This window comes from Hibiscus syriacus, unplaced genomic scaffold, assembly GCF_006381635.1.
Source record: "Hibiscus syriacus cultivar Baekdansim isolate YM2019G1 unplaced genomic scaffold, ASM638163v2 tig00110634_pilon, whole genome shotgun sequence".
In the NCBI taxonomy this organism is placed as follows: Eukaryota; Viridiplantae; Streptophyta; class Magnoliopsida; order Malvales; family Malvaceae; genus Hibiscus; species Hibiscus syriacus.
The window spans coordinates 551,150-576,098 of NW_024062807.1; the positions used below are offsets into that span (position 1 = coordinate 551,150).

Genomic DNA, 24,949 nt, shown 5'->3' on the forward strand with positions numbered 1-24,949 from the left:
TTCGATTCTTCAGTTATTTATTGACAGAAATATTTGGCGGAATAGTCTGCCATTAACCTCAACAAAAATTGAACCTTTCTCAATCATGACAAATAGTTCTAGCAGAATGAAAACAAGTATTTAAACTCCTACTTTGTTTCGGATGTTGGTTTTGTGCTGCTTTCTCCTCTATGCTGCTTTCTCCTCTATGCTGCTTTCGACATTGTTCGGACTCAGTAGTTTGAGAGCAATCGTGCTTTGGTGAACAAGTTGAAGAACAGTCGGTAATGGACTTCGCTGACCCGGATTTCTGGAAAAGGCTGACAGTGTCTGGTGAATGCAAAATATGTTTTTCATTTGGGGATGTTTTCTTATTAGCTGAAGCTGATTCAGATTTAAGACCTTCACCCATAAGCTTTTTCAAAAGCTGTCCTTGAAGCTCTATTTGCAGCTGAAGCTCCCTTTGCACCTATAAAACCCCAAAAAGCATAGGTCAAATGTGTATGTCTGATGCTTTTAGGGAGTAGGTCGAACAAGAATATTGGACATAAATACTTAAAAAAAGAGACTCGGAGCCGACTATCAAAGTCGAATGCAACAGTTAACGTAACGTTCACGCACCCTTAGCTGCTCATACAACAGCTTTTGGACTTGAACTTGCATTTGCAAAGTCTCTACCACTTGAATGTTACCGCTCGTATCTCTATATATGCCATGGAAAGATGATCAGTGCTTAATCTGTGCATGAATCAACGACTCGAAACAGGTAAGGTTGAATTTGTATCACCTTTCTATATTGTCATCACTTTGGATTATAGTAGCCTTCTTTTCTTCAACTTTGGAACTTTTATCTAACAAGTGTAAAATCGGTTAGTGCAGGTTACTCTAGAGTAACCGTGATCAGAACTTAAACTTTTCTTCGTAGAGAAGTTTGGTGTTTACTGTGCTTTAGCGCTGTAACATCCTTGGCGAGTCAATACTTCTGCAAGTAAAATACAAACGGAAGAGTCATATATGATCAACTCATATATATGAAAATATATACTCGCTTTCACGAAGATCCCATCGAATATACCTCAAAATTACCTGCAAATGGCTCTTGACATGGTAGATATTCAAACCCTCAACGTTCATGAGATTCAAAATATTCTTTGGTGTGGCACCTGTGATTTAGTAGCAAAATTTGTTAGGTTTTAAAAAAAAAGAACAGACCGAGCTTTCTCGTGATGATCAATCGAAAGACTGTTTAATCTCACTTTCAGAGCCACCAAGTTGATCCACTGCATATAAGAAAAGTTCATGGAGCTCAGGTATCCACCTTATTCTTTGTTTATTTGCAGCTACGACACTGGGATGTTGATTCATTGAATGCGTATTACAACTATCCATATTAACAGCTGAAGAAAGAAGCTTTCTTTTACATCCCAACTGATGAATCTCTGGAACTGAAGAAGCTTGTGCAGCTCCATGTGTCTCCTAATGAAGATTGGAAGTCAAATTTCGAACAAGCACATGATAATTGATCTATATGTGAGAAATCAATGCAACATGCTAGAATACATATATATTCACCTGATCAAGGCCAAGATTTTCAGTTTCATTTTCATCGATCTCGAGCTCTTTTGATAAATATTGAAGTTGCAGCTGCTCTTTCAATGTCAAACTCTGCTGTGCATACACTGAGCCTTGGGGACTACCACCAGGATTTGGTGCTGGGACATGACCAAAGGCAATGAAATCATCTATTTCCCTCGAAAGAGATGAGCAGTCGAGAGCAGTCTCCGAATGAACGAGTTGACCACTAGTTGAAACTTTTTGACAATATCTTCGGTTTCCATTGCGGTTTCCGGTATCTGAACTTAATAACATCGACGGGTTTGAACCAGTATCAAACCTACCTGTCTTATGACTTGTGTCACAAGAAATCCAAGGAACAGCATGGGGGAGGGACATCGATGCACGTGGTGGTGGTGGTGCAGGTGCTTCTGGTTGTTGGTATTGAGGAACATAAGGAGTTGGTGAGTTTCCATATGCTGAATAAAGCCCCATTGGCTCACAGGTGGGGAACTTGTCAGTAAAATAGGATCCATAGTAACTAGCTTGCATTGCTGCAAACAAAAAAAAAATACAAGGACTTGAATTTGCAGAAAAGTGACATGTTGTTCATAGATTCCTAGGACTTGTAAACTGTCAAACTCTTACAAGCGTCGGACAGAGGTATGCATCCGACACATGTATGGCTGGATTTTTCGAAGTTTTTCTTTATATTTGAAGTATACCGGAGGTCATATCTCCATATCCAAGTGTCAAACATGAAAATCAAGTAACATAAGTTAAATATATGAAGAGAGGAAATAATACCTTTGAAGTTGAAAGCTTAATTTCAGGGAGAAAACACACAGATTCCTCAGCTTCTGCTATGGGGTTCAGGATAAGGTTGCTGCATATACAGGCTTTGGTGAGTGTGGTGTTTAGGGGGCAATAATATATATATATACACAACGTTTACACATACATGCCTGCATACATACATACATACATACATACATATAAAACAATGATGAATGTGGTGATTGGTTGATTAGAATAAAGAAATAAGAAGCTGGTGCAGCTGCACACGGCTGCTGATTTCATCGGTGTGGATAGGAAGCATTGGAAATGAAGTTTCCCAGGAATTTTCACAAATAGTTTGTGGGTTGTCTTGATTGTATTATATAATCAATTATTTAGAGTAGGCTGGGATTCTAAAGGCCAAAGGGGGTGAAGATTCAGAAGCTTTTGATTGGGATTCTCCTTACAATACAAATAATAAGCGGCCATTGACGATGTTTTAATAAAAAAAGGTAGAAAATTGGAGCAATGCCGGAGGTGACAGTGACTCATAAGACGAGAATGGCGAGATTGAATCATTCAAAGGTATTTGGTCATCAGCCGTGGATCCAAAAATTTAAGAACGGGTCCGAAATTTTAATATTCTTTTCTGATTATACAAAAAATATTATTTTTTCTATTTTTCCTTAACATATTAAATTAAATTCAAGTTTTTTCTCTAGATAATGGGGACGCACTTGACCCCAGGGACTTGGTGCATCTACCCCTCGTGGCGATGGGATAGTTTCTTCATCCATGTACTCATAATCTTGATCAACCTGGTACAAGTAACCAAACCCATTTGAGTAAACATATTAGCAAATATAAATCATATAGAAAATCAACACTGATTATGAAGTGCACTACATTCCTTCCCCTAATCGAAGATTCAATTTAAGTGGTACAATTGCAGGCAAGCACCATCTCATCACCGGTAGATCACATTTGTTTAGTAACTTATGGTACAAAAAGTACCAATGCCTCACGCGTAACTATGGGATGTAATATGGAAAATAATATTACTCCCCCAAGGCTAGGTTTAGGGCAGCGAAACCAGGCAAATAATACAGCGGAATAATTAGTTAGCGAACTAATACACCTTCAAATATATTTTGGGATTTATAGTATTTATTACTCATGTAGGCATGACGAGTTTCAACAAAAAATATATATTTTATTAAAATTCGTCACGTACGAATTCCAAAACACTATAATAAATGCTATAGACTAGGATTGTAAATGAGACGAGACAGATCGCGAGCTACTCGAGATTAACTCTCGCGATCTGCCTCGGTCAAGGCTCAATAAATACTCGGATCGAATGGACTCGACTCGAACTCGAGCTCTACTCGAATTCTTAACGAGTCGAAACGAGCTACTTGATACTCAACTCGAAAAGCTCGTGAGCAGCTCGAAAATATAATATATATTAAGATTTTATTTTTTTAAAAATAAATTATTAATAATATTAATATTTATGTGTTGATTTTTAAAAAAATACAATAAGGCTTTTATGTATTTAAGGTTCGAGTTTGATTTTGAGAATTCAATCTTGTTAAGTTTAAGAATTTTTTCATTTCGAGCATCTTCGAGCTGCTCACAAGCTTCAATTCAGGATTTCGAGTTCGAGTCGAGCTTAAAAATTTTAAACTCGCGAGTTTTCGAGTCAAGTCGAGCTTCATTTCAGAGTTTTCGAGTCGAGCTCAGCAATACTCGAGCTCAACTCGGCACGTTTACACCTCTACTATATACACGATTCAATCTTGTTAAGTTTAAGATTTTTTTTTCATTTCGAGTATTTTCGAGCTGCTCACAAGCTTCAATTCATGATTTCGAGTTCGAGTCGAGTTTAAAAATTTTAAGCTCGCGAGTTTTCGAGTCAAGTCGAGCTCTATTTCAGAGTTTTCGAGTCGAGCTCAGCAATACTCGAACTCAACTCGACACGTTTACACCTCTACTATATACCCCCAAAATAAATTTCCACCAATGGTATATATAAAAAAAATTGACGTCATCATTTTTTTGTACAATTTTTTGACGTCAACATTATCGCGCTAATTTTGCCTTTAAAATAGCCTGCGTTTTCCTTAAACCTAAATCTAAAAATCTCATATTCTTATCCCGTTCTAGTTATTTTGGGTACCTGAACTAGATTTGAAGCTCCAATTTGATTTGGTATATGAACTTCTTGGTTCGAATTGATACTGTGGTTTTAACCAATTTGAACCAAGAAGACAAGGTCATGCATCAATTTTAACATTAACCCATAAAAAAATTAAGACAAAGATAAAATTAGCCCTCGACATTCATATTTTTTGTAATTTTGATCCTTGTTCTGTTTTGAGTTATTTTTTGCCCTAAACCTTTCAAAAAGAGTCACATTTAGTCCCAGGCCTAAAAAAAAAGAGTTGAGTCGCTATTTAGGAACTCCTAAATATATTTTTTCTGAAAATTTCATAATTTTAAATTATTTGTTGACGTGACATACAAGACATGTAGTTCTATGTAGGGGTGTAAACGACCCGAGTCGAGTCGAGTATTGCCGAGCTCAACTCGAACTCGAAAACTTTAAATGTCGACCGACTCGAAAACTCGCAAGCTCGACTCGAACTCGAAATATAATATTGAAACTCGATTCGAACTCAAAAATGCTCGAACTCAAAAAAAAAATTCAGGAGCTCGATTGAAGCTCGATTTTGAGCTCGATTCAAGCTCGAACTCAAACTCAAATTCGAACTCGAGATTTTTATATTACATTTAAAATATATAAATAATTTTCCCTTTAATCAACCATCATCAATACATTTTTTTATGATAATATGAACTCATTTCAGAAACTTTATAGGATGCATACAAGAGTAGTTATGGTTGTAGAATAGGTTCTAAACACATAAGAATCTTTTAACATGATGGAATCTGATAACAATTATAAATATTACATACATATGTTTACCTACATATATACATACATAGATATATATGATCTATAATAAATTATATTAAACCTGGTTTTTTTCCGTTAGTCTTCCAGAAGTGGACTACTTTGTTGGGTTACAAACATTTGCTAAATCGGTAACTTCAATTAGGAAAACTTGTCCAGAAAAAGCAAAAGATGCAGATCAAGGAGTGCAGATTTTTTCCCTTTACTAGAGGAACGCATTGGTTCAGTTTCCACTTTCCAGAAACTATGCCAGTTACAAGCATTTGGTTATGAACATGCATATGCACATGAATGCAGGCTGAGGTGAAAAAGAGAGGAGGACCTTTGAGACAAGCAAAGCAGCAAGTTGTCTCTGATGCTGGCCAAACTCCTCATCTTCATACAAGCTTTCTCTGAAAAAAGCAAGCATAAGATCAATATACCCACCCAAAACTCATTAAGTACTCTACTTTGAATTAGAATCGCTCCCATTTATAGGCCCACTAACCTATACAAACTACCCATGAAAGAAATAAATCTTGCCATAATAAATTTAAATAAGCTGAAAGCATATAAGTGAAGATAAACCTAATATCCCCATCCCTATTTCTCTCCAATCCCCGTTGTTTTTATTCACTGTAAAGTTCAATTTCCTAAGTGAACAAACTATTAACTACATTACAAAATAATTGCTTTTAGTTCTTTCCAATCTGAAACTTATGCAGTACATATAGCTTAACTAAAGGAATCAATTATCACATGCAAGAATGGACACAATATAGCTGTTGAATCCAAATTTTCACCCTCTTCCAGCTAAATAAAAAATCGAAAACGGAAAAGTTGAACCATGCTAAATCTCCAAGAACAAGTAAAACAGCCCAAGCTTACCAAAATTTGAAATTTACCCACTTAACGTACTGAATGTCAAACTAAATTGTCATTTTTCTAGTGTAACTAAATCAAAACATCAAGAATAACTTTCTTCACTTCGTTTCATCCAATTTCTCACCTACGAATCAGAGCAAAACAACCGACACCTAAACCAAACTAAATAAAAGAAAAATGCCAAAGAAAAAAACTCAGGCTTACATGATAGGAACGCTGGTGGAGATCTCGGGCCAAAATTGATCAACGAAGCTAATTAAATTAGAAAGTGCGTGATATTTCAACTGAGGATTGCACTCGTTAAGCATCTCCAATAAGGCGAGGGGAAGTTCTAGCCAGGGAAAGTTTGAGGGGAAATGAATTAGGTAAGAGTTTTTACCCTAGATATCCTGCTTTTTGTGTTCCTTCAATTTGTGCTTGTTTTCAATTGTGTCTTGTAATTTTAATTATTTGACATTGTAATCTCTTAGTTGGTTTGTTTAATTTAATGAGTAATTTCTACTTTATATGCCTATTTTCAGTTTTATATTGTTTTGGTCCTTCATGGCATTTTTTAAATATGAGTTTAAGTTATTAATAGTAGGTTTAATCTTATATTGTTTCATCTTAATGTATGTGCATTTGCATTTCATTCGTATGCATGCATGTATCATGTAAGCACATTTTAGTTTAGGTAATAGTTTAGGAGTCGCATAACATCATTTTGTATAATTTGTATGTTACCTTCATGTGCATAACTAAAATCCTAAACCATAAACTATAAACTATAAACACTAAACTCTAAATCATAAACCATAAACCCTAAACATAAACCCTAAATCATAAACCATAAAACCTATCACATAATTACTTGTGGAGTGCCATTAAGTTGTCACTTCAAAGTTGTTAAAACATCAATATTTTAGTCAGCATTTTTGTTAAAAAAAATGGGAAAATGTTCACGTGCGGCGCTTTAATATATATCTAAAATAATACGTTATCAGTTTTGTTATTATTTTAAATAACTGATATAGGTAAACGTGGTAGAAAAAATTCGGTAAAAAATAATGTTTTAGGTAGCACTTAACCGAAAACATTATTTTTTTAACCGGATTTTTCTACCGCGATTACCTATATCGGTAATTGATAATAATAACAAAACCGGCCTAATAATGTTTTCAGTCATTTTTTACCCATTTTATTATTTAAATTAATAATAAAACCGGTAACGCTTTTTTTTAACCGTATATTAGGCTGCAGCACCGTAGAACTTCCCTAAAAAATGTAATTTGACTTTTTTTTAGATTGAGTGTCAAATTTAGCTAAAAAAATCACAAGGGCTAAATTGAAAAAACTATAAGCGTTGAAAAAATTAAGCCATAATAGTGATATATTCTATAATTTTTATCACGTTAATAATTCGTGTTATGTAGCTTCCAACAAATTCCAACATTTATATATTGTCCACGTTATTTGTTCATGTTATGTTGGGAGCTGAAACTGTGTTCTACTTACTTTTCTTCAACCAAGATCAAGTACAGAATCCAAATTTTGGAAGTCAACCTAAACAGACGAGACATATCATAAGTTTCTTGAGATCGATTCGGTCAAAACTCGAATGGACTCGACTTGAGTTCTTAATGTCAAAACAAGCTACTTGCTACTCGATCTAAAAACTCACGAGCAACTCAAAAATATAATATATTTTTTAAAATAAATTATTAATAATATTAAAATTTGTGTTGATTTTAAAAAAAATACAATATAATTTTTATGTTTTTAAGGTTTAGGTCCGAGTCTTAGTTTGAGACTTTAATTGAATAAATTTAAGAATTTTTTTTTCATTTCGAGCTTTAACGAGCTTCAATTCATGATTTCGAGTCGAGCTTGAAATTTTAGGCACGTGAATTTTCGAATCAAGTTTAATTCCAGCTTTGTTGGTGACTTTCAACAATGATACTTACTTCATCTTATAGAATTTGTCAACTCTGCATCCGTCCATACCCACCAATTTGAGATAAAAGAAATGATTTCTTCAATTCTAAAATTTTTTGTACCCTATCAATTGGTTAAATTACAAATCATGTCCTATAAAATGTTAGAAATTATAAAATTATCTCTAAAATTACACCTAAATTCATAATGGTCCAAAACCAATAACATGCTCTTTCGTGAAGGGATTTATATAAACAGGAGTAGATGATTTTGGCATTCAGCAGCTACAACTAAGATATATATTTGATGTATTAAAAGCACACACCTGTTACGAGATTAAACGGAAAAAGTCCGAAACACATTCGAAGCCGGCACTACCTTCGACATCTCTGTGCTCTATGTTCAGGTTTGTGTTAATATTGCCAGTCCCGAAAAGCAGGGGGGAAATGGCGAAGTACACACTTTATAGACAGATTTGTTTCCATTTCTTTAGGATGCAGCATTGGACTCCTCGTGCTTTTGGCTACCTGAGAGAAAAATTAAAATGATCAGACAACGAAAGCATACGATCAAGTGGTTTCGAATAAGAGTAGACTATAAATTTTCAACTTTTTGTGGTTATAAATTGAGTTGAGTCGGGTATTTTGGATTCTTACTCTCGGTTCTTCGACGTTTAAAATTCTCGAAAAGAAATTGCTGACCGGTGTTTCCGGAACAGGTATAAACTTCCCAATGAGAGCAAGTGGCCAACTGATTTAAAGACGAAAACAGTAATTAGACGACGAACTGTGAAGAATGTAATCAAAGTTTCAACTTTAAAAGCTATCAACCTGATAAAACCAATAGCAATCGATACCAGCCACAACTGCCAGCTAAGCTGCACGGTTTTAGCAAACTTCCCGAGGAACTCGACAATAATAGCCTGGATAACGAAAAAAAAGAATGTAGAACCCAGAAAAATCTAGAAAATAAATGAAAATTAGATTGATTTGTAGCAAACAAGTCTCACCTGAAGTATAACGGTTATTGCCACAATTCCGATGAACAGATAGTTTTTACCTAGTCCTCTGAAAATGTTCACTTCATCAGGCTTACGAGCATTGAACTCGTTAAAGATCTGCAATTGACATAAGTAATATTTCCATCAATCCATTATATTTATTTGCAAATTCAAGCTCAAGCCCATTCGGGTCACTAAAGGACCACGAAGATCACCAAAGGAAAAAGAACATATAACAGTCACTACCAGAACGTAAAACAAGAATTTTCTATTCTAAGACTAACAATAGTGTTCTGTGTAGGGTGAAGATAAGTTCTAGCAGCATGCAAAAATCATAAGCTCTCTAAGCAGTATCACATTATTCAATTGGGACGGTATCGTTCTAAAACTACATGGACTTGGTCATTGAAACGGTAACGCCAGCTCCAAAGGGAGAATAGAACACACTTGGAGTGTGCTTAAAAGAGATTTTAATCTCTTATTTAATCCAACTGAATCAAATTCGGTTAACTTCTTATTTGAGTAGTAGTTGCTTACTTGACAAAGGACAAATGCATTGAATATCAGTGTATTCTTCTCTCTAGTAGCATGCTCGCTGCTTTCATGTTCCAGACGCAATATCCTCTTGCCGTCAAAATTGAGAATGAGCAGGACCGTCACTTGATATACAGCCTGAAATTTCCATGGACAATACAGCTTAGTGAAATCACCATCCTTTTCCGGAGAGCAAGGCAATTAAATAAATTGCCAAATAGTAATATGTAGAAAATAGGTCGACATATATCAAAGCTTACCTGAATAAGCAAGTTCCTCCACATGATATTAGTTATAAGAGGTTCCCTGACAAACAAACCATCATTTTTAACATAAATCTTGAATTAAAATATAGACAAAATTATGATCAGACTCTGATCATACAAATGCCTCGTACTAGCCCTTGGGACCAGCTAATGTGGGTTAAGAATCAAGATTTAATCAAACTCTTATATACCTCCGACCGACAGGGGTCCGGTGCATCAGGTGGTCGGTTGGAGGTTCAGTAGCTAATGCTAATGCTCCAAGAGTATCCATTATAAGATTGACCCACAGAAGCTGCACAGAGTGAAAGAAATAAATGCTTGAATATTTGTAAGAGTTGATAGGAGTAACGCATATAAGAACAAAGTGAACAAACCTGCACGGCATTCAGCGGAACATCACCAGATGAAACAGCGGCTACAACATTTATAACAAGAGCTGCAACATTAACTGTAAGTTGAAACTGGATGAACTTTTGGATATTTGCATATACAGATCTACCCCATCTGACAACCTAAAATTCATGAGAAATTCATTATTATGTTGATTTAAGAAAAGGAACTTTTAACATTGATGATAAGTAATAAAATACCTTCACAACTGAAGCAAAGTTATCATCCAAAATGATGATATCCGAACTCTCTTTTGCAACTTCGGTCCCTTGAATACCCATTGCAAGACCGATGTCAGCCTGCAGTCCAGACCACAAATTCAGCACTTCAATGATAATTGCATGCAATCATGTCTAGTGATTAAGATCGTGTCAAATAAAGCTGGAGTAACCATCTTTTGGTAATTAAAATTTTGTACTATTCGCATTGCACTCCAAGAGGAATGGATTGGCCTATAGAGTCTTACAAATACATTCAGAAAAGAAAAATGTTTTCTTTTTTAAATGATGAAAAGTAGATCCTAGAATGACCAATAAAAAGAAGAGAGAATGTCAGACCTCGTGTAAAGCAGGAGCATCATTGGTTCCATCTCCAGTTACAGCGACAACATGTCCCCTCCTCCTTAATGCTTGCACAAGCAGAAGCTTATCATTGGGAGATGATCGTCCCATCACCTATGTATAAATAACATAATTAGTTTAAATTTTCTTCACAGGCTTTTAGACTACAAGACAATTTCAAATAATGAACGCAAAAGCAGAACATACAGATAATTTCTCAGCAACTTCTTCCCTTTGTGAATCAGTTAGAGAACGGAAAACTTTCCCCTCAATGAGATTAGACTCAGAAGCATCTGCATCCGACGATAGTATTCCACACTCTAAAGCAATTGCCCTTGCTGTTTTAAGATTGTCACCAGTGACCATGCGTACCTACGACACAGACAGAAAACCTCTAAATTACTCGTATTAACATAATCAAACTCCAACATCATATCAGCTTTAAAGATGAAAGGAGACCACAAAGAGACCGATAATCCCCATGTAAGCAAAATGAAAAATAAAAATACAAAGATATAATGTCTATTTTATATAATAATCAGATCTCATAGAAGGTAGGGAGATACAATAAAAACTAACTCAAAAAAACATTGGTTTCATATCATGGTTTTAATAGTGATTAGTTCTAGCATGTAAACAATTATACCTTTACGCCAGCCCTTTGGCATAACTGCACTGATTCTTTGACACTAGGCCGACAAGGATCCTGCATAAATTTCAAAGTAAAGAGCGTTTTATTAATCAAGCAAAAACTACATATCCGGACATGAATGTTGAAACAAAGAAAACATTGGTCTTATGAATCTTCTTTACAAACTTCAAACTATAAGTCGACAAACAACTAAGCCTTTGAATCTGCTTCAAGCTTCAAACTTCAAACATTGGGATGAAAAGACGTTATTTTAAATAGAGAAAAAATGGTGAAAAACGAAGCTGCTGAAAGTAGTGAATATCAGACTATAGCACAAGGAATTCCTTAAGTGCAAATAAAATTGTCCTCCATATATGTGCATTGAAGTAGCATAAAGTAACTCAAAGTCTCAAACAACGAGGACCATGACATGACTGGAGTTTTTTCTCCATATTAAAATAATAAATAAAATACGGACTAAGACGAAGACATGAAAACAGTACATAATTATTCCCGGGGATAGATACCTTTATACCAACAACAGCCAAAAACACAAGGTCATTTTCAGGTAGAGCCCATTCAGCAAGCTCTTCTTCATTAGTTGGAACCTTTTCACTTTCATATGATCTGTAAGCAATAGCAACACAGCGCAAACTACCAGCTGCCATAGTTTCTATTGCCTTCTCAAAAAAGGCCACCTGAAGACAAGAATTTCAAGAAATACAAATTCCGCAAAGGTTAGCAATGGCAATCCTAACCACATCAAATTAAAAGCATTATAAACTACATAGCTGAAGGTAGTAACTAAAGAAAAAAGGAGACAACACCGTTATCCCCACAGGCAAAGTTTCCAAACCTTTTCATCGCCCATCGATACAGTTTCACCATTAGTGTCAAGGTACGAAGTGCATGCAGCTAACACTATTTCCGCAGCCCCTTTCCAGTGAATACGAACTTCAGAACCTGGCTGGGAGACCAAATATCATAAAAGGTGGTAGTATCAGAAGAAAAGCACAATAATTAGATTAGAAGGAAGATATTATGAATAAAAATATTTATATAATTATTTCCTAAAGAAATCGGCATTAGTGTCAAGGTACGAAGTGCATGCAGCCAAGACATTTTTAGATACAGTTGCAGCCTGGAATAATGAAAGAATATTTCATATACAATTACACGATTGATATTGTTTCAAGTAATATGGCATATTGTTAAGAAAAAAACAATACTGGTCTAATATTCTTTCTAGAATTCCCAAGTTTTTTTAAAAATAAAATATGCCTTCAAAGTGAAAAAGGAGTTATTTTTTTCATCAGCTGTAGCCACTAATCCTCCTATATCTGTCTTTATCATTAACATTACACCAGGTTCAACTATTACTGTCAGGATTCACTACAGATTACTAAACCTGAAATTTGTCCCGACTTCTAATAGAAAAGTCACCTAAACGTGTCACCAGTTCCCAGGAACTTCTCAAACAATGATCATTGTAGATTGGAATAGTGTAAATATCTACTGTTAATTACTATTAATTTCTCAAAAATGATCATCTGAAGTATAGATAAGCTTATCTTATCTTGTCTAAAGTAAAGATAAGGATGTGCTTTATTCCTAGTAAATCTATGTACGCAACCTTTGTACTCAGCCTATAAATCAGAATTCTCTTTTCCAAAATACCTACTTTCTACAATCATAAACTCAAGTGAAACCACAGCTCCCGAGCAACAAATAACACCACCCCCCCAAAAAAAGAAGAAGAGAGAAATTCATATAAAAATAAAACTACCAACATAAACAATCTGAATGGAACTTCAATAGAATGGCAACATAAACAATCAGAATGGAACTCAAATTCTATCCTTGCTTGAAAATCAATCACAAAAAGGGGTCAACATAAAATAGAAAGAACAATAATAAAATTGAGCTAGCAATATAGTAACACTACCAAACGTATTGCAACACCGCCTCGTTTTTTCTCTGAGTTGAAGGGGAAAACATGTAGAATAGACGAGCTAGACCTAACAGCATCAAAAACCATACCAAGCTACAAGATTCAAAGACTAAAGATTAGTAAAATCAGAAGCAATCAAGGAAAAGAAGATAACAAGAGGTTGGATACGTAACCTTCATTCCCCAATTAAGAATTGCTTTTTCTGTTGGTGATCCAGAGACCTCTACGTCTCCACCTCCCTAGAGAAACAAAAAAAAAGAGTGAAAACAGAAGACATTCAATAGACAACTTAATAAACATAATTCAGGAAAAATGCAAGTTACTGAGACTTACCTCTGGGGTGAAGACACTGCCATTCGCATTCACAGCAATGCTCTCAACAAGCAGTGAAGTTAGTGTGTCAGGTAACCCTGAACTGCTGTCTGGAGGATCAATTTTCCTTCCACCAACATAAGCTTCAACCACAGTCATCTGTGCAGAAAATATACATTATCCATTTTAGACATTACATAGAGAGTTTTTACTGTGGTGATTCTCTGAAAATTCTATCCCACCCTAATGGTACCTCTGGAACCTGTCTGTTTAGCAATCATTTAGATTTTGGATTAGATTTCCTATAATTAATTATACATGTTGTCTAATATTTTAAGGCAAACCCGGAAAGCAAATTTAGTTAAGTATTTTTTTTATCGATATCACTAGTGAAAAGAACCAATTTGAAATTCAATATGAATTGAAGTAACTACACCATAATGACTTAAATAATTTAAAATTAGGACAAAAAATACAATAGAAAATAAGTATTCCGTACAGTATCAGCACTATGATTGTAAATTACCTAGAGCACTTTTTTATTCAGCAAATAGGTTAAGATTTTAGAATCCCACATGCTGACATCAATTTATACATGTTATTAAACTTTATTAATATTAAAAGCCATTTTATAGAGAGTGATAGTAAGGTGGCTGTGGATTGGATTAAAGGGGATGAATTATGTCCTGTTGTATATGCCTTCTTGATTAAAGATATTGCTCATAGGCTTAATGCCTTTGAAGGTGTTGTTAGATGGGTTAGTAGGACAGCCAATTTAGAGGCTGATGCCTTAGCTAAAGAAGGCATAGGCTGAGTCAGTAAAGTTGTTGATGGCTGTTTAGGGTGGTTTCTGGATTTTATGTGTTTTGTAAGGGGATTACTAGTGCTGTTTTCGCTGATTCTGTGTTTTTAGTTAGGGTGTTTTATGGGTGTTTCCAGCTTATTTGGTTCTGTTGGGGTGGTTTTGTCGGTCGTATTGTTGGTTGTATCTTATGTAATTTTATTGTTCAATAAAATCCTAAGGCACTCTTTTCCTCCTTCCGCTGATTAAAGAGCTTCCCTACAAGCTCCATTAATCAAGAAGGGGTTTTTAATGAGGCCTGAAATTCTTATAAAAAAAAAGCCATTTTATCAAAAGGAATGATGTTCTCATATTCTAAAAGTAGTTCAACAACAAAGAAAAACAAGACTCCTGAAAATCCCTTGCGTCTAAAGAAAACATATCCTAGCTTGCCTGATTCAATGTCAAGGTTCCAGTTTTGTCACTGCAAATTGTTGTCGCAGAACCCATTGTCTCACAAGCAGAAAGTCTGCGCACCTGCAGTTCAACTTCTATTAAGCATCATGAAAAAAAATCCGTTCCAAAGAACTAATTTCACATCGATGTCTGAAAAATACATAAAAAGCACCCATCATACATACCAGAGCTTTATCTGCCATCATTTTCTTCATTGAGTAAGCAAGGCTGCATTATAATTATAACACAGCTATTATATTGAAAAACAAAAGGGAACGGATGAACCAGACATAAGTATATGAAAATATTTTTTTACTATTATCTGAACAATTACACAATATAAACTGCAGCATGTGCCATATGAGACGCAAGCAGATACATCTGGAATGGATACAACAAGAGTACTACAAAGCATTACCAAAACTTAACTATAGACCATGGCAGATACATCTGGAATGGATACAACAAGAGTACTACAACAAGAAGAATAGATACAGAGACAAATAAACATGTAAGAGATAACATGGCAAGAAATTAATGTGGCCTCTATATAAATTGCAACCCGATATAAAGATATCCAGTAAAAACTCCAACTATAGACCATGAGTGTTCTGGATTTCAAAAACTTGTACATAGGAAGCAAACTTACGTTAATGTCACAGCTAAAGGAAGCCCTTCGGGTACTGCAACAACTACAATTGTGACCTACAAAGTTCAAAATGTTATACATACAAGAAAAAAAAATCCCCTTAAATGTGCACATAAGACATACAATTGGACAAAGGGCGATAGATAAGGAACACATACTGCAACAGTGACAATCTTAATTGCTCCATCTACAGCATGACCCACGCTAGTTTTGCCTGCAATGAACTCTGTTCTTCCATATGGGTCTTCAGTATGGCCAGTGAAGTACCTAAACCATTCAAAGAGCTCTAAGAACAGACCAAATAGCAGAGTGACTGAAAAACAGAAAGTGGGGGAAGCAAAAGATATTGTCATTAAGCCAAAAGTTACCTAACTAAAAGAACAACCAAGACAGAAAAAGCAACACTGAGTCCAACAAAACCAATGAAAGTTGCCACCCCATTCAAACGCACCTAAAAAGTTTAATGAAGGTAAAGATAACAAGAAAAGCCTAAAAATTCATCATTTGCTGTCATGGGGAAAAGGAACCTGCAATGGCGTTTCTTCACCATTGTCTTCTGAAAGATTAGACATGAGCAAACCCCATTCAGTATTAATCCCAACCCCTGTTACCTGAGAATTTAAACAAAGATGTCATAGTTGAGCTATAAACGGATATGAAAGCACAGAGAGAGAGAGGAAAAAAAAACAATAATGGTGAAGTTCTAAATGTCAAAAGCCATATATAGTTCATCCGCTTGAAACAAACATTTGCTTCTAAAGAAGACACGAACTGCAACCTAAATGTTTATGATTAAAATATGGAAACCAGTTATCAAGAAGAGAGCCAATGTCCTCAAATACATAAATACAGTTAGTTGAAAGAACAGAAGAATTTGTGGAATTAAGTTTAATAACTTTTTAAGATCCAGTGAGCAAAGTGCATATGGGAACTGGAACCGGCTGATTACTATAAAAAACACAATATAATGATTTAAAGATAAGGTAGAGTAAAAATTACCAGCATAGTCCCACTTCCATCTGCCACTTTGCAGCCAGACATTAAAAAGGGTTGCTTGGCATCCTTGTGAACCTATATCAATATGAAATAATAGTTTCATTATTTCAAAAAAAATGAAGAAGTGTATGAATTTCATTGAATAGCATGGGTAGTAAAGGTTACAATATCACTCTCCCCTGTCATGCTGGATTCATCTATTGCAAGCGAATGACCAGAGATTAGAATTCCATCAGCAGGGACCTAAAGAGAAGATTCAGAAAAATCAGACAAATAATTCAAAAGACAACAATGTAAAAGGAACACGATAAAGCCACATACCTGATCACCAATGTTGAGGGGTACAACATCACCAACAACAATATCATATATTGAAATTTCAACTCTTCTGCCTCCTCTAACAACCTGACAGGTTGCATTCAAGCATAAATTCCAGAAGCATATTGTTATACTCAATTCAATGGTTGAACAGTCAATACCAACCTCCAAATGTATGTTTCTCTTCTCTTCATCTAGTTTTTGGAACTGAAGAGATTGTTTATAGTCACTGATAGCTGCAAATTTAAAAAACCATACTAATAAGAACAGAAGGGAGAAAATATCCACACACTATGCAAAACATTAAACAATAAGTTCAGCACCTGTCACAACAATAACAAGCAAAACTGCGAACGCTATGCTACCTCCATCATACCACCCTTCCTTTATGCCCTGTAAATGAAGAATGCAACATAGTGGATGAAAACTGAAAAGTCTTATTTACGGAAAGAAAGACTTGAAGAAAAAAATATACTTCAGAAAAAGCACTCTTACAATAATTATTGATCACACTCAAGAAATGATGTTAGTTCTACAGTGCAGGGAAAATGTACAGTTGACCATCATATACCACAAGTGAAAAAATATTCTAGCAATGCTGTTACTGGACCTCATGTTAATAACTATTTAAGAACATATAATCCAATCCCTGTGACATTCTAATTGTAGAATCCATGTAGTACGTCCAAGACCAAGATAATCTGAGTCCTTAAAGCTATGTGACAAAAGACCAGAGCATTACACAAACAATGACTATCATCCTCCTGTATGATTTTAAGAAACATAAGATGGTCCCTTCTATTTGTATTACTTACATAAAGTTTTTTTAATAAAAAGTAAATCTAATTGACCATACACAGAAAAGCTCACCTCTGTCTTTATACCCAAAGCCAGAGATGCCACAGCAGCTACCACCAAAATCATCAAAGTAAGATCTTGGCAAGCTTCCCAAACAAACCTCTGTGTACAAGAAATCAGAGATCAGCATAATATTCCACTCAACCAAAAACAAATATTTTTTAAAGAACATTATATGAAGAGGTGGGACTAGAAAACAACAAAGATGGAAAATAGAAAGAGAAATGAAACCGAGATATCTAAATACGCACCCAAAAGCTCCTCCCTTTTTTCCGAGGATATGTGTTTGAACCAAATGCATTTCTCCGTTTCAGTAAATCGGAATCATCCCCAGGAATACCTTTCTCCAAATTTGTTTTTAGCGACTCTGATAGCCCATGAACCTGAATTAGAAATACAAAACCTAAATAAGCGTAAAAAAATACCAAAACATAATATCAACAAGTTCTATTTACAAGAACTTACCCCTCCATATTCCTGCAAAGCATTAAAATTGTGATCCCTAAACACTGAAGCAAGTTGCTCTGGTCCAATAGAAAAATCACCGCAGGGAATTGGTTGTGCGATTTTTGCTCCTACAAATCAAAGCATAGTGATGAACATCTACATAGAAATGCTGAGCTTATATAAGCAGTTGCAGCACAAGAACCATTGAGTAGAACAGAAAACAACATTCTACCAAGAAAATAAGAAAACTGGCCTAACAGAGAGCGATATCAATTTAATTGTACTGCTAATAAAAAGCTCAAGTTGATTAAAAAAAAGATCAGCATAACCCAATGGCTTTGCTTATTAGTACTGAACAAAACAAAGGTTTGACCAGCAGCAATGATAATAACTAGTTAGTAATGTTTTCTCCCAAAAATTATTTCACATAAACATTCATTAAAGGTATAGTACCCATACAGCAGTTTTTCTAAGATGTGAAATTCGCAACTATACAATCATTCCAGTTTATCAATACATGCTGCTTCTGTCTAAAGACTCTCAAAAGCTATATAGCCAAATTAAAAAGAAAAGGTAGAAAAAGGTCATGCATATGAGAGATACATGTGAGGTAAATCAAGATAGTGAAGACTAAAGAGCATAGACAACATAACATGTAAGCAAGTATAACATTAACGGAACTGTCAAAAACATAGAAACATGTAAAGGATTGGACATCAAACCGAAGTAGTAAAACATAAGCACTATCCTTAAACATTATTCTTCAATGCTAAGGTGATAAGTAGAATAAATAAATTACCGTTTACTTGTTCCCCAGCTTGTTTGAAAAGATATGCAGCCTAACATAGCCAAAAACAAAAGGTTACAAGTATAAAGACACCACTTCAATCCAATGAGAGAACAATTAAATCGAGGGTGACATACTCGTATAGCTTGCGCATGTGCTCTAATCTTCCTTAAAATCTGTCTCTTCTCTTCTTCCTTTTTCAAGTCTAAGGTATATCTAAATCGACGAGATGCATTAAGCACTAGCGCAGCTTGCTACAAAAGAAAAGAAGGAAGTCAATAACCATTCAGTACCTATGAGAATTATCACCTTCTCAGTAGTAAAGAAAAAGAAGAGAAGCCCAAACATCATAAAGAACAGAGAAAAACAAAACAGATATGACACCTAGGGTTGCAAGCGGGCAGATCAGATCTAGTAGGACCTGGAATGAGATCATTAATTCAGGTTACAGAAATTTTAGGGTCATCTTGATTCAAGTCAATTTGGATGTTATTACGGTTGAAATCGTGTTTTCATCTTTTTAAATCCATACTAGTGAGTTTTACTTTGTCTTATTTGATCAGGTTTAGATAATTCTGCATTCTAGATAATTAGAGTTCAGATTGTTTCTGGTTCAAACTGGGTAGATTTATACCGTTGAGGTTGTTAAGGTAAGTTTGGATTCTAGTTGGTTCAAGTTGATTCTGGTTTAAATGGGGCAGGCTTTTATTGTTCATGATGTCTGGTAATTTTGGATTTTAGTTGATCCGAGTTCAGGTTATTTAGGTTCAAATTGGGTGGGTTTGAGCATGTTATTTGGGTTTGATTCAACATTGCAGATCTAAAAATACTCAGAATAAAAAAAAACAGGGAAAGCAACCATGCCCAAGCCACCAAGTCAAAATGGCCACTAGGAACTAGGAGAGTTTAAGGTATTTGACAACCATGCTCAAGCCAACAAGTCACAACAATCACCACAAACACCAAGTCACACCCGTTTACTTGGGAAACGCTAGCTCTACTAATGATCAATGAAGTAAGGTATTTGAAAACCATGCTCAAGCCAACAAGTCACAACCTTCTTTTAGCATTAAGAAAACAGTTGTCCAATTCTTCAGAAAATTAGAAAAGCATGGGTCCCCAAAATTTCATCATTTACCCTATTTCGCTGAGGATGTACGTAGTGGAAAAGCATAGATGCAAAATGGAGAATCCATTCCAAAACTATGGGTGGGCAAAATTCCAAAGCTACATCGGGTAAAAATCTTTTTCATTGCTATTTGTTTCTACACGACCATCTCACTTGTTATCATAAGCTTACTCAAGAGGGCACTGTTTCTATCAGAATTCATTTTGAATTCAAACAGCCTAAAGACTAAAAGGGTTGTTTGGATACAAAAGTAACAAATATTTTTAAATTTAAATAATAATAAAAAGAACAAAATACAAAATTTTAGAATAATTATGTCATAAGTTGATGATGCATACTAATCAATCATAATGGTTTATATAATTTTCTTTTGCTTTTAAAGTAAGCAAAGAGAAAAAAAAAACAGAGAGCAAATAGAGGAGGCAACAAGTCCAAAGCAAGTCAGCGAAGCAATTAAAACACTGTTCTGTAATTGTTGACAGGTGACCAATCTATATTTTCTTGAACAGAAATGGAGATGGCAAAATTAAAATTTCCAAGAAGAAAAAGAAAAAAATATGACGGGAGAGGAACAAAAATGAAAGAAATAAAATGGCAGGGGTTAAAAAACAATTAGAAAAACAGCATTTCAGTGTCCTCTTGATTCATTTGCAGGAACCCTAAAGTAATGCAAGATTAACCCTCGATATAACTGTTTGTCTCTAGTCCTCCTAAAATTAGTAACCCAAACCGTCAATATCAAAGCCATAATATAATATACTAGATTCAGCACATAAAATAAAAAATAACAAAGGCACTGAATATATCAAATAGTATTCAATAAAGAGAGAGAGATTAGCGTATTACCCTCCAGCGGCGAAGGCGGTCGATAGGAGCATTCTTAGTGCTCCGGATGTAAAAAGGATCAGGGTAAAGCTCATGATCTTCGTCGTCGGAGTGAGCGGAGCAGCTGGTTCCGGCCTCCACGTCATTAGGCCGCCTGTTCGGCGACCCCTTGAATATGCTACTCATCACTCTGTTTATGTCGCGGGAGAGATGGCACTGTCACTCTATTTCCCAGCAAAACTACTAATTTTTTATTCAAAATCAACTTTATTCTATTTTCTCAAGCTCCAGTATCGATTTTTCCACTCTTCTAAACTTTTTCTTTGCCTTTCTCCCCCCTCTCTGAAAAGAGATGGATATTTGATATTTCTATTTCAAAAGTTCAAAACTAATTAGAAGAAAATCAATTTCAAAAAACCTACTCCACCCAACCACTAAGCTTAATTTCTACGTTTTACCACTTCTGGAAAGTGATGTGATGGCTCTTTGAAAAAGAAAACAAAGTGATCAATATAATATATATATATATATATATATATATATATATCATTTTCCACTCTTTTTTTCCGGAAAAGATGTCACTGACGAAGAAACCAAGTTCACACTTATAGAAACATTAATTATACAAATAAATGCTATAAAATAACATTAAAAATTTCAAAAAAATCAAAAAAAATAAAATATATTAGAATTATAATCACCTGATCTTCTGACAAATTAACAAAGGCAATCTCCGATTTATGCACAGAGAACCTTTTTATAATATATAAAATAAACTTTAACCGACGCTTCCTTTGTTTATTAAGCGCGAGCAAAAATCGAAAGAAACAAAACGACAAACCGACCGACGAGACCGACGCATCAGCCGTGGAACCATGCACGGGCGTTTCATGTCATTGAAAAACGAAAACAAATAATAATAATAATAAAAAGTATCGAAAATGGCGATTTCGTTTTATCAAAATCTGAAACTGTACCTCTGCGTCACTATTTTCTGGCTTTCTTCTCCGTAAGAAACTGCCGAGAGCAATTTGTTTTCGGTTTCTGCTTTCTTTCTTTCTCCTTTCACCTTACGCTTCTCTGCTTGCTTTCTCTGGATGTTAAATTTGAATGCAACAGATGCTCTCCATTGATTACAAACTAAAGCTTGTACGCTTGGAACAAAATATATACTATTTTATGATGGCTAAAGTACACAAAAGGTCACTTAACTATTCTCAAAAGATCAGTTTGGTCGTTAAATTTTCAAAATTTGCAAAATGACTATTAAATTTGGGGTAAACTACGTATTTAGTATCTAAACTATCAGTTATGATCTGTTTTAATATATATATTTTTTATTTTTTTAAAAATCATACTTAACGTTTAGTTTTTGTTTCATTTTAATATCTCGCCGCTAAAAACTTAACGAAAGGGCTCACGGGGCATAGCTCCGGTGGATAGACGACCAATCTGAACAGTGGACTACAAGAGAATGACGAGTCAACCAACATAATCCAGTTTCAGGTCCATCGAACCGTTGATGACGAAGATCAGATGATGAATAAGTCAAAGAGTTCATTGTTGATTTAAGGAGATTGAGGCATTTTTCGGTGAAACGGAGGCTGAAATTATGTTCAGATAGTCGAAAAGTTGTGGGTTTCATTGACTGACGGATGCGACGAATAACGACTGTAGAAGCAGCAACCATAGAGCCCGTCCGTTAAGTTTTTAACGATTGTGATACAATCAGAATTCTTTAACGACTGATTGTGATAAAACTTGTATAAAACTTTAACGAAAAAATATTGAACTCAAGAATTCTTTTTATCATTTTATTTAACATATTAAATTTAAGGGTAAAGTACACAAATGGTCCCCAACTATAGGGTACCACTTTATTAAGTCCTTTTACTATTAAAAGTTACAAAATGGTCACCAAATTATTCATTATGTTATAAACTCGTTCTTTTTAAAAAAAACTGATTATTGTCTAAGTTTTATGTTAATATTATAGTCGAAAGACTATAGAGTGGTGCTTTGTCGAGTCCATCAACTAATAAAAGTTACACAATGATTTTGTGACTATTCATTATGTTCCAAAATTCTCTTTCTCTATTAAAAAATTGACGATATTCTAAGTTGAACGTTAACTTACTGATTGTGATATGATAAAATCTTATCTTAAAATCCCAAACGACTATCATATCTCAGTCATCATGTAACATCCAACTTAGACAACATTTAATTTTTTTAATAAAAAATGACGAGTTTAGAACATAATGAATAATCCGATGACCATTTTATAACTTTTAATAGTAAAAGAACTTAATAAAGTGGTACCCTCAGAGACCATTTGTGCACTCTACCCTTTAATTTGACATGTTAAATAAAATGATAAAAATAATTTTTTTGGTTAAAGTTTTATACATGTTAAATTTTGGGGTGACGAATCTTTAAGAATAATTGTTTTAACACTTTTTCATGTTTTCCCATATCTTTAAGAATAATTTTGTTAAGTTAATCGATTGACGGAATTGGCTAAGAGGGGGTGAATTGGCAATTAAAAATTTGGTGGAAGCTTTTGCAAAAAATTGAAAGTAATTGCACAGCGATTTAAAGTGGTTTGACTTTCTCAATCAAAGTCTACGTCCACTACCTTAGCTATCGATACTAAGGATTTTCCAACAAATTCACTAATTTGTTCTTTCTTTTGAGGCTAAAGAGATAACCTTACAACACCCTCAAGAATATACCCAAATTCTTGAGAACACTCTTTCCCAAAGAGAATATTACAAATTTGCAAACTTACAAGGAAAACCTCACAAGGTAAGATGTTTGCACAATTCTAGAACAAAAAAAGAACACTCACAAATAATTACAAATGAGCACAAATGGTGTTCTTTGAAAGAAAAATGAGTATTGAAAGGAAGATTGGCTTGATTTGCACAAACTTGGTGTTTGATGCTTTCACTCTTGTTTCTCTATGATTTCTTATTGATCAAAGGCTTCAGAACTTGTTTAAATACACCTTGAATCACTTCTGAACGTTGGGGATGATTAGTGAAGATCATATAGATGTTTTAGTGTGAAAACAATTAATAAAACAGCTTAGAGCGTGGGGGGAATCGGTACCCCCTATGGGGAATCGGTTCCCTAAGTATAAAATTCAAATATTTCGACCGTTATACAAGGGGGAAATCGGTACCCCCTTGGGGGGAATTGGTTCCCTCCGAGCATACTAGAAATCTCGGAACCAAACCATTCAGGGGGAATCGGTACCCCCCTTAGGGGGGAATCGGTTCCCTCTGAGCAATCTAGAATTTTTGGCTTTGAAATGGTTCGAAATACTTTGTAAAATTATTTTGAAATTGTTTTAAGATTAAAACTTAATTTTATACTTGAGTAAGGATTAAAAATGATTTTTGAAATATTTGGAGTAATGTTTTGATATTCGAATAGTTATATCGAATATATTTAGAAAATCATTTGGAAAATCTTAAAATTCATTTAACTTAATTTGTTATATCGAAATATCAAAATATCAAAATGTTTTCAACAATCTCCCCCTTTTTGATATAACAAAACATTTTAGTAATTTTAAGATTTTACTCCCCCTTACTTTAACACTTCTCCCATTTATCATTTAAAAAAACACTTTTAACACTTCTTCCCCTTTTTGTTAAATCAAAAAGACCTTTTAAAGAATCTAAACAAGGTTTTGAAATCATTTAGCTAATTGATTATAATTTAAGCTGCTAAGATCACAAGCAAGAAAAACGTTAGCCATTAGTTTCATAATCAATATTCATAATTAATGTTATATGGCAAAATTGGTCATATTGCTATAATGATGTAAATGATGCAATAATGAATAAATCACACCAAATATATAAGTTCAAACCATCCATAAATCCAAACAAATTAAAAAATCAATCAATCCACACATTCAAACATTCCAAAATATTCAAAATGTTAAAAATAATAAGTTTGGAGTTCAAAGCAAAAACAT

General features: G+C 34.5%; 2 protein-coding genes across 2 annotated transcripts; both read right to left on the reverse strand.

Moving 5' to 3' along the window:
* Nucleotides 1-79: 79 nt before the first annotated feature.
* LOC120136613 lies at nt 80-3,278 on the reverse strand. Its single transcript, XM_039152589.1, has 7 exons — nt 3,255-3,278; nt 3,048-3,128; nt 2,495-2,498; nt 1,552-2,087; nt 1,236-1,455; nt 1,066-1,142; nt 80-448 (listed from the first exon to the last, which is right to left on the reverse strand). Exons 1-7 carry the CDS (start codon nt 3,276-3,278, stop codon nt 80-82), a joined length of 1,311 nt encoding a protein of 436 aa, XP_039008520.1.
* Nucleotides 3,279-8,264: 4,986 nt separating this feature from the next.
* On the reverse strand, nt 8,265-22,066 carry LOC120136646 (calcium-transporting ATPase 10, plasma membrane-type-like). Its single transcript, XM_039152614.1, has 35 exons — nt 21,936-22,066; nt 20,980-21,148; nt 19,142-19,258; nt 19,017-19,056; nt 18,236-18,345; nt 18,022-18,153; nt 17,783-17,872; nt 17,236-17,305; nt 17,078-17,148; nt 16,916-16,999; nt 16,760-16,837; nt 16,598-16,669; nt 16,126-16,209; nt 15,967-16,049; nt 15,757-15,865; nt 15,599-15,654; nt 15,135-15,177; nt 14,947-15,030; nt 13,734-13,871; nt 13,574-13,639; nt 13,395-13,493; nt 12,306-12,416; nt 11,977-12,147; nt 11,465-11,524; nt 11,026-11,190; nt 10,816-10,932; nt 10,459-10,557; nt 10,243-10,380; nt 10,060-10,160; nt 9,863-9,908; nt 9,606-9,740; nt 9,078-9,185; nt 8,899-8,990; nt 8,725-8,818; nt 8,265-8,595 (listed from the first exon to the last, which is right to left on the reverse strand). The coding sequence occupies exons 2-35, from the start codon at nt 21,142-21,144 to the stop codon at nt 8,482-8,484; spliced, it is 3,342 nt and encodes a 1,113-aa protein (XP_039008545.1). The 5' UTR covers nt 21,145-21,148; nt 21,936-22,066; the 3' UTR covers nt 8,265-8,481.
* Between the last annotated feature and the right edge of the window lie 2,883 nt (nt 22,067-24,949).

What these genes read in the sequence shown, in the direction of transcription:
- LOC120136646 (XM_039152614.1), bottom strand. Translation starts at nt 21,144, where the DNA reads ATGAGTAGCATATTCAAGGGGTCGCCGAACAGGCGGCCTAATGACGTG. An exon ending in ATGCTCCTGCTTTACACGAG is followed by an intron (nt 10,558 to 10,815) that starts GTCTGACATTCT and finishes TCTGGACTGCAG; the next exon opens with GCTGACATCGGTCTTGCAAT. An exon ending in GGAGGAACTTGCTTATTCAG is followed by an intron (nt 9,741 to 9,862) that starts GTAAGCTTTGAT and finishes TGGAAATTTCAG; the next exon opens with GCTGTATATCAAGTGACGGT.
- LOC120136613 (XM_039152589.1), bottom strand. Translation starts at nt 3,278, where the DNA reads ATGAGATGGTGCTTGCCTGCAATT. An exon ending in GATGGTGCTTGCCTGCAATT is followed by an intron (nt 3,129 to 3,254) that starts GTACCACTTAAA and finishes TACTTGTACCAG; the next exon opens with GTTGATCAAGATTATGAGTA. An exon ending in ATGTCAAGAGCCATTTGCAG is followed by an intron (nt 449 to 1,065) that starts GTAATTTTGAGG and finishes GGGGTTTTATAG; the next exon opens with GTGCAAAGGGAGCTTCAGCT.